The sequence below is a fragment of the Entelurus aequoreus genome, linkage group LG10, assembly GCF_033978785.1.
Source record: "Entelurus aequoreus isolate RoL-2023_Sb linkage group LG10, RoL_Eaeq_v1.1, whole genome shotgun sequence".
Classification (NCBI taxonomy): domain Eukaryota; kingdom Metazoa; phylum Chordata; class Actinopteri; order Syngnathiformes; family Syngnathidae; genus Entelurus; species Entelurus aequoreus.
In genome coordinates, this window is record NC_084740.1 from 39,099,683 (window position 1) to 39,113,001 (window position 13,319).

At 36.9% G+C, this 13,319-nt stretch overlaps 1 protein-coding gene across 4 annotated transcripts in view; it reads left to right on the forward strand.

Moving 5' to 3' along the window:
• The first annotated feature begins 2,970 nt into the window (after positions 1-2,970).
• Positions 2,971-13,319, forward strand: part of wdr62 (WD repeat domain 62) — a 51,058-nt gene continuing 40,709 nt past the window's right edge. For all 4 annotated transcript variants that reach the window (XM_062060814.1, XM_062060817.1, XM_062060815.1 and 1 more), the window contains exons 1-5: positions 2,971-3,218; positions 7,401-7,492; positions 7,559-7,621; positions 7,719-7,776; positions 9,594-9,761. In XM_062060814.1, the coding sequence (XP_061916798.1) occupies positions 3,117-3,218; positions 7,401-7,492; positions 7,559-7,621; positions 7,719-7,776; positions 9,594-9,761 (483 nt within the window). In that variant the 5' untranslated portion in view covers positions 2,971-3,116. The remainder of the gene's footprint in view (positions 3,219-7,400; positions 7,493-7,558; positions 7,622-7,718; positions 7,777-9,593; positions 9,762-13,319) is intronic.

The following is a 13,319-nucleotide window of genomic DNA, read 5'->3' on the forward strand; positions in this document are numbered from 1 at the left end:
ATAAGAGATACGTGTAGACTGCAATATGATGGCAGTCACATATAAGAGATACGTGTAGACTGCAATATGATGGCAGTCGCACATAAGAGATACGTGTAGACTGCAATATGATGGCAGTCACACAAGAGATACGTGTAGACTGCAATGTGATGGCAGTCACACATAAGAGATACATTTAGACTGCAATATGATGGCAGTCACACGTAAGAGATACGTGTAGACTGCAATATGATGGCAGTCACACATAAGAGATACATGTAGACTGCAATATAATGGCAGTCACACATAAGAGATACGTGTAGACTGCAATATGATGCCAGTCACACATAAGAGATACATGTAGACTGCAATATGATGTCAGTCACACATAAGAGATACATGTAGACTGCAATATGATGGCAGTCACACACAAGAGATACGTGTAGACTGCAATATAATGGCAGTCATACATAAGAGATACGTGTAGACTGCAATATGATGCCAGTCACACATAAGAGATACGTGTAGACTGCAATATGATGGCAGTCACATATAAGAGATACGTGTAGACTGCAATATGATGGCAGTCGCACATAAGAGATACGTGTAGACTGCAATATGATGGCAGTCACACATAAGAGATACGTGTAGACTGCAATGTGATGGCAGTCACACATAAGAGATACGTGTAGACTGCAATATGACGGCAGTCACACATAAGAGATACGTGTAGACTGCAATATGATGGCAGTCACACATACGAGATACGTGTAGACTGCAATATGATGGCAGTCACACATAAGAGATACGTGTAGACTGCAATGTGATGGCAGTCACACATAAGAGATACGTGTAGACTGCAATATGATGGCAGTCACACATAAGAGATACGTGTAGACTGCAATATGATGGCAGTCACACATAAGAGATACGTGTAGACTGCAATATGATGTCAGTCACACAAAAGAGATACTTGTAGACTGAAATATGATGGCAGTCACACATAAGAGATACGTGTAGACTGCTAAATGACGGCAGTCACACATAAGAGATACGTGTAGACTGCAATATGATAGCAGTCACACATAAGAGATACGTGTAGACTGCAATATGGCAGTCACACATAAGAGATATGTGTAGACTGCAATATGATGGCAGTCACACATAAGAGATACGTGTAGACTGCAATATGAAGGCAGTCACACATAAGAGATACGTGTAGACTGCAATATGATGGCAGTCGCACATAAGAGATACGTGTAGACTGCAATAAGATGGCAGTCACACATAAGAGATACGTGTAGACTGCAATATGATGGCAGTCACACATAAGAGATATGTGTAGACTGCAATTTGATGGCAGTCACACATAAGAGATACGTGTAGACTGCAATATGATGGCAGTCACACATAAGAGATACGTGTAGACTGCAATATGATGGCAGTCACACATAAGAGATACGTGTAGACTGCTAAATGACAGCAGTCACACATAAGAGATACGTGTAGACTGCAATATGATGGCAGTCACACATAAGAGATACGTGTAGACTGCAATATGATGGCAGTCACACATAAGAGATACGTGTAGACTGCAATATGATGGCAGTCACACATAAGAGATACGTGTAGACTGCAATATGATGGCAGTCACACATAAGAGATACGTGTAGACTGCAATATGATGGCAGTCACACATAAGAGATACGTGTAGACTGCTAAATGACAGCAGTCACACATAAGAGACACGTGTAGACTGCAATATGATGGCAGTCACACATAAGAGATACGTGTAGACTGCAATATGATGGCAGTCACACATAAGAGATACGTGTAGACTGCAATGTGATGGCAGTCACACATAAGAGATACGTGTAGACTGCAATATGACGGCAGTCACACATAAGAGATACGTGTAGACTGCAATATGATGGCAGTCACACATAAGAGATATGTGTAGACTGCAATATGATGGCAGTCACACATAAGAGATATGTGTAGACTGCAATATGACTCAGGTAAACAGCACCAAAATTGTATATGTTCCATTGAAAATATAGAACATTACACACGGTTCCCAAAAATCTATCAAAATGTTTTAGTGCGACTTTGGTCCGAACAGAAATGCTAAGGTTAGCATGCTAACAGTTACAATGCGACAGGAACCAAGTTACATGACTCTGAGGCATACAGCTAAAAAAAAGTTAGCATATTATCTACAGTAAAATGTGTCGATGGAGAGGGGGTGTGACGTTCATATGTTGTCAATATTCAGTGTTTTATCGGTCATAGTTAATATTGTAAATCCCACATTCTTTATTTTCATGTACATTCTGGATGTCTTATTCAGGAAAAAAAATTAAAATTCCATTCCGTTTTTTAAGGTGGTCTGTCATAATGTTTTTAGCATTCAATCAGACATTATTGTGAGGTTTTGTAGATATACCGGCCCCCAGACACATTTTTTTCTATAAATTTGGCCCCTGAGTCAAAATAATTGCCCAGGCCTGAGTTACATGATACCAGTGTGGGTGGCACCGGGATCAAGATGGGTGAAGTAAGTGGTTTATCCAAGGACACAATGGCCGAAACTGGATTTGAGCCAGGAACCCCCAAGTTTCAGGATGGCTGTGCTACACGCTTTTTGTTCTTTTAGCCCACTTTTTATGTTTTTCTTAACAGTATTTAAAAATGTGCAGCGGGCCTTTAAAACATTAGCTACAGGCGACAAATTGGCCACTTTGGACACACCTGTTTGTTGTATGTAAAAAAAAGAAGAAAAAAAAGGAATTGTATATCTGTTCAAAAAGCTTTGAAATTCTGAGTGATACAATTAAGTATTTTGATGTGATTTAGTTTGAGTAACAAGGGCGGGCTGTTGTGTGATCTCCCTCATTTCATTGGCCACTCGGATCATTGTTGGCTCGCCATTGGTTAGTTGCGTGGCTCGGGATTGGCCGGTGTTTCAGGAAGTGGGCGTGACTCGGTTTGAACGAGATTCCCGCCGTCTCCGCCGAATTACTCAAGTGTCCGATTTCCGTTTTCCAACAAGTTCTCAGCTGTGAGTCAACCCCGCCCCGTTCACCCACTTAATGGAGTTTCCCGTCACTTTACAAACGTCCGTGTGAAGACCTCTCATGGCTGAGTGCGGCAGCAGCGGTTCGCTCAACCCCGCAAAGAGGAAACAAGCGGCGCGGAGGAAGAGCCGACAGAGTCGACACAAGACCACCGGAAGCCGGGTGGGTTAGCGCCATGCTAAGGCTGCTAGCGGCTAGCCCTTTTACAGTTAGCACTTTGTAGCCGCTAGCCTCAGACTAACGCAACAATTCAAACACACGCGTATATATTTGTGGCTTCTTCGTCCCCGCCGCTTGTTTCTGGACAACTAGTGAATAACACTTTATACAACTTTTGAGTTCGAAGTTACGAACACTAACTAACCTGAAAATAAACACACATGACGTCACAACTCCTGTTGATCACGTGATAATAACGAGGACCCGGATCACATCAATTTATCGATATCTTGATATTCTAAATGTGTATCTACTTATTTACTTACCTATTAATGTATCTTCATATCTGCCCATATGTTTAGCTGTCTACTAATGTTCTATACCAGTGGTCCCCAACCTTTCTCTACTTTCTTATTTTCTTACTAAATGTATTGTTGTTTTGTTTCTAGTTTGACAGGAAAAAAAATAGTGTCCGATACTGCAACAAATATTATAGTATCTAACTTTTATGGTCAAAATCCAAATAAATACTTAAATATCTGCGTAATTTATGGTTTCGAAGCAAGTTATCCATCAAATTGCACACTATAAAAATGGCCGATAGATTTTACTGTAACATTTAGGGAGTTTTTTTTTACAGCATATTACTGTAAGTTGAAAAAAAAAACCCGACCAATGTTTGTTTTTCTACAGTAAAATTATGTCGACTGAGCTGTCAGTTTAGACTTAGACAAACTTTAATGATCCACAAGGGAAATTGTTCAACACAGTAGCTCAGTTACAATGATGGAAAGTGTAAGGATGGAAAGGACAATGCAGGTATAAATAGACTAAATAGAGCGATATAAAATATAAAATAACATTTACACGAATATATGCATATGTGTACAGTATATTATATATACAGATATATTATATTATGTCTATAACATATATACAATATATACCAATGACCATGTACAATATTACAGTATATGTGACAGCAGCAGCATAAAATAGAGAGTAGATCCAGCAAAAAATAGAAAATAGACATTAAAAACAAAGAGAAGTAGCTGACATGTCAGGTGTCAGGTAATAGGCAGATATCATCTATTGCTGTATGGCGAGTGATTATACAGCTATATTTATTAGTTATACAGTTTGTTTGTATTTTTAGATCCATAATTGATTATTTTATGGTACCACATTTTATTTTGGTAAAAAACTGGCATCTGAGTTGCCAAAATAAAATTAAACAGCGGTACTGTATTTCTATTTACAGTAATATGTTGTAATAATAATAATGATAATAAAATAACACCATATATTTTACAGTAGAAGTCTGCCAACTAAGCTGCCAGTTTTTTTCTGTAAAAAACAGTGGTCAAATCCACAGATTTTTTTTACTCTTTAGGTAAAAAAAAAGTAAAATATTTAAATTCATAGGCAAATTCATTAATTATTTACTGTTACACGCGGCCCTCTATTGGCAGCCATGACTGCGGTGTGGCCCTCAATGAAAACAAGTTTGACACCCCTGGTCTAGTGGGACAGGCCAAAGTTTTAAGTCGGAGAAAATGGAGTCCTTTATAAATTATTCAATGTTTCTCTCCGGCCTGGTAGCAAATGCTTCACGGACCGGTACCGGTCCCCGGACCGGTGGTTGGGCACCACCGTTCTATACCACTGATTTTCTTTCCGATCCTAGTAAAATCCCGGCCTATATCGGCGATACCGATGTGATACTTTGTGCAACTGTACCTGTGTCTGGTAGAATTAAAAAAGTAATGTATCAAGTTTTGCTGCGCTTGGGTAATCACCTTCAAACGATATAAAATCACAGTGCGAAACAAATACGGCATAAATCTGCACTTAATGCGTTTATCTTATTTACCATATTTTTTGGAGTATAAGTCGCACCGGCCGAAAATGCATAATAAAGAAGGAAAAAAACATATATAAGTCGCATTTTTTTGGGAAATTTATTTGATAAAAGCCAACACCAAGAATAGACATTTGAAAGGCAATTTAAAATAAATAAAGAATAGTGAACAACAGGCTGAATAAGTGTACGTTATATGAGGCATAAATAACCAACTGAGAACGTGCTTGGTATGTTAACGTAACATATTATGGTAAGAGTCATTCAAATAACTATAACATATAGAACATGCTATACGTTTACCAAACAATCTGTCACTCCTAATCGCTAAATCCCATGAAATCTTATACGTCTAGTCTCTTACGTGAATGAGCTAAATAATATTGATATTTTACGCTAATGTGTTAATAATTTCACACATAAGTCGCTCCTGAGTATAAGTCGCACCCCCGGCCAAACTATGAAAAAAACTGCGACTTATAGTCCGAAAAATACGGTATATGCATCTTTGTATGCAATGTCTCCAAATAGCCTACAATACCAGGATACATACAATGTGTGTGTGAATGGGTGAATGTGGAAATACTGTCAAAGCGCTTTGAGTACCTTGAAGGTAGAAAAGCGCTATACAAGTATAACCCATTTATGATTTATTATTACTTTGCTGCTTTATAGTACTGATTAACCCATTTTATTTGCCAGTAATTTTCTTAACTAAGTGACAGACTGAATGACAGCGTGCTGCTGTGCCTGCGCATTGCGTACTTACAGAAGAAAAAGTTGTTTTATTTTGACAAAATCTCTTATTTAAAAAAACAAACAAAAAAAAACTTCAATATCTGCTTGAGTTATGATTTCAAAGCAAATTATCCATCAAATTAAAGACTGTGAAAACTACGGAAGATTATAAAGTAAAGTTTATGGTGGTTTTTACAGCATATTACTGTAAAATGGAAATAAACTGTACAACTGTTTTACTGTTAAATTCCGTTGACTGAGCTGGTATTTTTTTTTTACCGTAAAATATACGATTGTTGTTTTTGTGGTGTATTGCTGTAAATGTAAAAACAGTACTGCAGTTTTTTACGGTAAAAAATGGCAGCTCAGTTGCCAGATTTAAAAACAAACAAAAAACAGTGTTACTGTTACGGGATGGTATGCTCTTTATTGTCATTACACGAGTACAACAAAAAGGCATTTTCACCATAAACCCGTTCAAGATTAGACAAACATTGTACAGGATTACAGAACAGGAACCGTGATGGGTCACCATATCCGGCGTCCCGTAAAAGGTGGGAAAAAGGTAGACGCTGGGAGAGAATTAATTAAAAAAAATCAATCTCAGAGTGGGCTCCTGTTGGGGGGGGGGCAGTCTGGAGTGAGTGTTTTTCCTTTTACAGTAATATGTTGTAAAAAAAAAAAACTATTTACAGTAAAATTCTGGTGACTAAGCTGCCAGTATTTTCCTGTTAAAAAGCAGTGTTTGTGAGTGTTTGTTTAAAAAAAAAAAAAAAAAAAAAAAATCTGCAAATTTTGCACCAAAAAATGGAAACTCGGTTACCCTGTGTTCCTGGTAATGATATACGTTATCTCAAATCAAGTATCAAAAGTATCGATATTTTGATTTGAGAGTCGATATTGGAGCATAAAGGTCTGGTATCGACCGTGTCTATCTCAGTATTGATCCACGCACATCCCTACTAGCTATATATCCACCCATCTATATATTAAATAAATAAATGATAAATGGGTTATACTTGTATAGCGCTTTTCTACCTTCAAGGTACTCAATGCGCTTTGACAGTATTTCCACATTCACACACACATTCACACACTGATGGCGGGAGCTGCCATGCAAGGCGCTAACCAGCAGCCATCAGGAGCAAGGTTGAAGTGTCTTGCCCAAGGACACAACGGACGTGACTAGGATGGTAGAAGGTGGGGATTGAACCCCAGTAATATTATCTGTCTACACTACAGGGGGGTCCTCGGTTTACAAACAGTTCAGTTCCTATGACCCTAAGTCGATTTTTAGTGTACGTCCTAAATTAACACTTCAGTCAGTCACTCTGTAAGCAGAACGCATGAAGGATATATATAAAATACAGTCATAAAATGATTAAATGTAAGCAAAAAACATGTTCAAGAGACCGCCTTTATCCCTGGTCAAGCAGCTTGGACCCGGACAACCTTCCTCAGATTAGATATGCGCGACTATGTACCGGTACTGTATTCTTCCGTCATGTCCTGAGATCGGGATAGGTTGATGTATCTATATAGGACAAGGCGGCAACTCAAGACTTGATATTTGTTGTGTTTTTCAGGTGCGCCTCGAGAAAGTGCTTGGGATCAGCACAGTCAGCAGCAGTGGACTGACCTCAGACCCCAACTCTGGGCTCGTTGCATACCCTGCAGGGTAAGCTCTGCTCCCGATCACATTTGAAGGCCCCAAAAAGTCTTAATCGTGTCCATTGTGCGTCAGGTGCGTGGTCGTGTTGCTCCACCCGCAGACCAACAAGCAACGACACATCATCAACACGTCCAGGTTTGTCTTTGCTTGCTGTTTGTCTTGAACACTGGCTACTTGCTTTTTTTTTGGAGTGCGTGAATAATTTCTTTAATTATGTTTTTTTTTTCCCCAGAAAGCCCTTCAGTGCGCTGGCCTTCTCTCATGATGGCAAACACCTGGTCACTGGCGAGGTACCACCATGATGCTAACCCCAGGGTGTCCAAAGTGTGGCCCGCAGCTATTTGTCTTAGAATACTATTTAAAAAAAAAACATAAGTGGAATACAAGAGCACACAGGAGTGATGTAAAGAGAAATAATGTTGACACTTATAACATAAAGCTGCCATGCAGGCTATTTTTTCTTTCTTTTAAACAATCATTACTCAAATAATAATAATAAAAACAATGTTGACCTATACAAGGCACCAATTAAATCAAATATATTCCTCTCTGAAATATTTTTTGGGGAAAATATTGCATATTTTGTGTATTCCCCTAATAAAAACCAAGGTTTTCTTTGATAAAAAGGGTTTAAAACATAAACATGATAACTTAGAATCTGAAAGTTGATCTAAAGATTCCTGCATTGAAAGTAAAAAACATATATCAAATAAATTAATATTACAAATCATTAAATAAAATATGACTTATTTTCTACACTTTTATGAGTGAGCCCTTTTTGGGTCACCAAGAACGGTTTGTGTTATGTTTTATTTGCTTTTATAAAATAAAAATAAAAACTACAATAAAAAGTAAGACATAATACAAAATTGTACTACCATACCTGGTGTACGTACGCTTAAAATACTACCCTTTTAGAATAACATACTCAAAGTAAATTCAAATAAAATTAAATAAATAATAATAATTAAACAAGATATATATATTTTAATATGTAAAACTGTATATATATATATATATATATATATATATATATATATATATATATATATATATATATATATATATATATATATATATATATATGTATATGTATATACTCTTAAAGATTTATAATATGAAAGTTGATTTAAAGATTCATGCATTGAAAGTAAAAAAAAATAAAAAATATGACCTATGTAAAAAATGTTTTCGAGTGGGTCCTTTTTGGGTCCTTAATAACTTTTAGTGTGATGATTTTTTGTAAAGTATAACTAAAACTACAATAAAAAATAATACATAATAGACAATTGTACTACCATACTTGGAGTGCGTATGCTTAAACTAATACCCTTTAGAATAGCGAACCCGAAAAGTAAATTCAAATAAAAATAAATATAATTAAAACGTAATAGTAATTTAAAAAAAAAGTTATATGTAAAATGTATTTTTTGTTTTTATCCAAATGCTGCTGTTTCCTTTTAAGTCTTAAAATGTATATCCTGAAAGTTGATCTAAAGATTCATGCATTGGAAGTAACAAATATACATACAGTATAGGACTTATTTTTAACACTTTTATGAATGGGAACTTTTAGTCTATTTAAAACCTGTCATTGCTCAAAAGATAGTAACAAATCAAAATCAATTATCAATTATTGATCTGTAGTATTTTAAGTGTCCAATTACCTCACCTCAAATATTCAAATTTTTTGGGGGTAAAATATTGTATTTTTGGGAGGGTGGGGTTGCCATAAAATCATGGTTTTCTTTGACAAAAAGGGCATAAAACACGAAAAAAAACTTTTTGTCGACAGATCTGAAGTTATTCTCGAGCGAGAAAGTAGAAGAAGAGTATTGTTATGTGACTTACTTTTAAAACTTGTGACTGAGACCATTTCGGTTCCCAGGGACATTTAACATTCACCAAAATTGAGAGGAGCTCTAAGGGTAAAAAAACAACAACTATGTATTGTGTTGGTTTTAAAATGGAAAAATTCCAAAAATTCCCCTTCGTCCATTGATTTTTCAGTGAGCGGCCCTCAGTGGCAAAGGTTTGGACACCCCTGTGCTAACCGCACCATGATGCTAAAAGTACGGATGTCCTAATGTCTTCCCCTGTGTTTCAGAGCGGTCACATGCCCTGTGTGCGCGTTTGGGAGGTGGGCGGCGGTCAAGTGGCTGAAGTTCAGAATCATAAATATGGAGTTTCCTGCGTGGCCTTTTCCACCAGCAGCAGTTACATCGTCTCCGTGGGATTCCAGCATGACATGAATGTGTGTGTTTGGGACTGGCGGGTAAGTACACGCACACATGACGTACACATCATCACCTGTTATTAGAAATGTGATTTATGGATCTTTGAAAGGAGCCAAAACTTTGAAAGAACCGTTCAAAAGACTGGCTCGTTGTTATCATTACTTTTTGTTTTACATGTTTTTATTAAGGGAACAATAACTAGTATCAGTTATACAATAAGATGTAGATAAAAAAAAAATAATTTACACAAATATTTAAGGCTGCAGCTAACGATTATTTTTCTATCGATTAATCTATAGATTATTTTTTCGATTAATCGGTTAATCTATAGATTATTTTTTCGATTCATCTATAGATTATTTTTCCTTTTACCGATTATTTTTTATTTTATTTTATTTAAAATGAAGATGAAAAAATAAAAGTAAGCCAGTTTTTTCAAAAGGCATGGCTTTTATTTACAAAAAAAACAAGTATGGCCACTCAGTCAACATTGACAACAACATGACAAAATATTCTGTAACAATGTAAACATTTAAAACTTTTAACATTTAACAAAATTAAAAGTAGCTTATTTGCTTTTTAATGTGCAAATATAAAAGTAAACATCCAGTGCAAATCTTAATATTCTGCAATAGTATAAGCATTTCAAAAGTAAAAGTATTGCTTATTTTGCTTTAAAATGTGCAAAAATAAAGATAAACATCCAATACAAAAAAGTGCAAAACGAAATATTCTGTAACAACAGTGTAAACATTTCAACAAAAGTGAAAGTATTGCTTATTTGCTAAAATGTGCAAAAATAAAGATAAACATCCAATACAAAAAAGTGCCAATCTAAATATTCTGGAGCACTGTAAACATTAAGTATTGCTTTTAAAATGTGCAAAATAAACATCCAGTCCAACACAGTACACAAGAACCAATTCTACTCATTCCAGTGAGTGACTAACAGTTGTAATGAAGAAAGGTTAGCATGTCTACTTGCTTTGCTTCCTTTCTTGTTTACAATATTCCCAGCAGCTGAAAATAGGCGCTCAGAAGGGGTCGATGTGGCTGGAACTGAGAGCTAATTAGCCTTCACCTCAAACCAGGACTGCGAGCGAGCTGAGCTGCAGTTTATGTTTCTAGTAGGTCAACGGGCTCATAGTGATGTTACTAGTAGTTGACTGGGAGGTGTTTATTATCATTTGGGGAGAGTCCGCTGCTGATGCTCACCTGCTAAACACCTATCTGCTCCACGCTGAAGCGCTGACTACATGCGCTCTGAATACGCACTGCTGATTGGCTGATAATGCTTCGTGTGTACCAATCAGATGGTTGTGTGGGTGGGACAATGCTGCGTGTGTACCAATCAGATGGTTGTGTGGGTGGGACAATGCTGCGTGTGTACCAATCAGATGGTTGTGTGGGTGGGACAATGCTGCGTGTGTACCAATCAGATGGTTGTATGGGTGGGACAATGCTGCGTGCTGAGACAGACGCAGAGAAGCAAAGCAACTTGTTAAGACTATAGCAGCTAAAGTTAGCTTTATCTTAGAAACTCGTTCGGTACACCCCCGTACCGAACCGAAATCCCCGTACCGAAACGGTTCAATACAAAACACATACCGTTACACCCCTAGCAGATACAAATGACACATTCATGTTTTTGTGTAATGATGACAACGTATGCTAACGCGGACGATTGACTAGTTGATGGTTGATGGTTTTCTTTTCAAATGTTCGTTCATAGCCGTTGTGCTGCTATGATAGGCCATTTCCGCTCGACACAGTGTGCATACAACAACATTATTAGGCTGTGTATTGAAATACTCCCACTTTTGACGACTTTTGGCGTGCGTTTTTCCCCTCGCTCGCACAGTCTGCTTTGCGCTCCGCCATGACGGTAGTGTGACGTAATTATGCGACGCGTCGACGCACAAAAACGGCATCGACGTATTTACATAACCGATGACGTCGACTACGTCGACGCGTCGTTTCAGCCTTACAAATATTACTTTGTGGTGGGAATTATTTTGAAAAATTGGCTATAACTTAATTTTTTTGTTGTATTTTTCTTTCAAATATTCTATAAGGCGGTGCCATATTTCAATGCTTTGGCAGTGACATCACTATTTTGAATTTTACCCCATCTAAAAAAAATGTGCAGCATTTTAACAATTTAAGAAAAAATACACAAATAATGGGTACGAATAAAATGCATTAATTAATATATAAAGCATAAATAAAACTATATACAAATGTGAGTATACAATTATACTACCATACCTTAGGCTTGAAGGTGCTGTTTGCAACTTTCCCACAGGTAGATTTTTCAAAGCAAAAAATATAACAAGAACATCACCGACTAGCTTATGTTACCACTAGTGGTTTAACAAAACACATTTGTTTGTCTATTGTCTATGTTTCTCACAATTGAAAAGTTTATTCAATTAAAAAATGTTACCAGCCTGAACAAAATGATTGGTGTTTACGGTGCTCACTCACCCGGTCTCGTCAACACGTACGCGCAGTGAGCGCGTGCACACATACATTGGCAGTCCAAGAGAAGCAACAAACAATTTGCAGTCGTGTTGTTGCTTTGATAGAATATACATTCAATGACAGCTAATGCTATTATTAGCTAACAACACCTGAAGCTAATGCGTGTGCATGTGTTACGTACACTACCGTTCAAAAGTTTGGGGTCACATTGAAATGTCCTTATTTTTTAAGGAAAAGCACTGTACTTTTCAATGAAGATAACTTTAAACTAGTCTTAACTTTAAAGAAATACACTCTATACATTGCTAATGTGGTAAATGACTATTCTAGCTGCAAATGTCTGGTTTTTGGTGCAATATCTACATAGGTGTATAGAGGCCCATTTCCAGCAACTATCACTCCAGTGTTCTAATGGTACAATGTGTTTGCTCATTGGCTCAGAAGGCTAATTGATGGTTAGAAAACCCTTGTGCAATCATGTTCACACATTTGAAAACAGTTTAGCTCGTTACAGAAGCTACAAAACTGACCTTCCTTTGAGCAGATTGAGTTTCTGGAGCATCACATTTGTGGGGTCAATTAAACGCTCAAAATGGCCAGAAAAAGAGAACTTTCATCTGAAACTCGACAGTCTATTCTTGTTCTTAGAAATTAAGGCTATTCCACAAAATTGTTTGGGTGACCCCAAACTTTTGAACGGTAGTGTACGTACGTACGTACGTAGTTACGTCAATGTGTACAAGAAGCCGTAAGAGGGCGGGACATACTGTGTAAAATACATTGGAAAGTTGGCGCCCTTGAGGCATCTGTGTACCAACACCTTTAAACTACTACTACTACCCTTTGAACAACAAACCTGAAAAGTGAATCCAAATAAGAATGAATAAAATACAAATAAATACAATTAAAAAATAATAATAATTTAAAAATGTACATTTTATATGTAAAAATGTATTTATATTTTTTAGATGTCCAAAAAAATCGCTTTTCGACTGAAACGTGGTTATTTGTAACGATTCTTAATAAAAAATGTTTTGTTTTGTCCAGCCACTCAGGCAAATCATATTGTTGATGTAAATCAGTGGTCCCCAACCACCGGGCACAAGAAATAA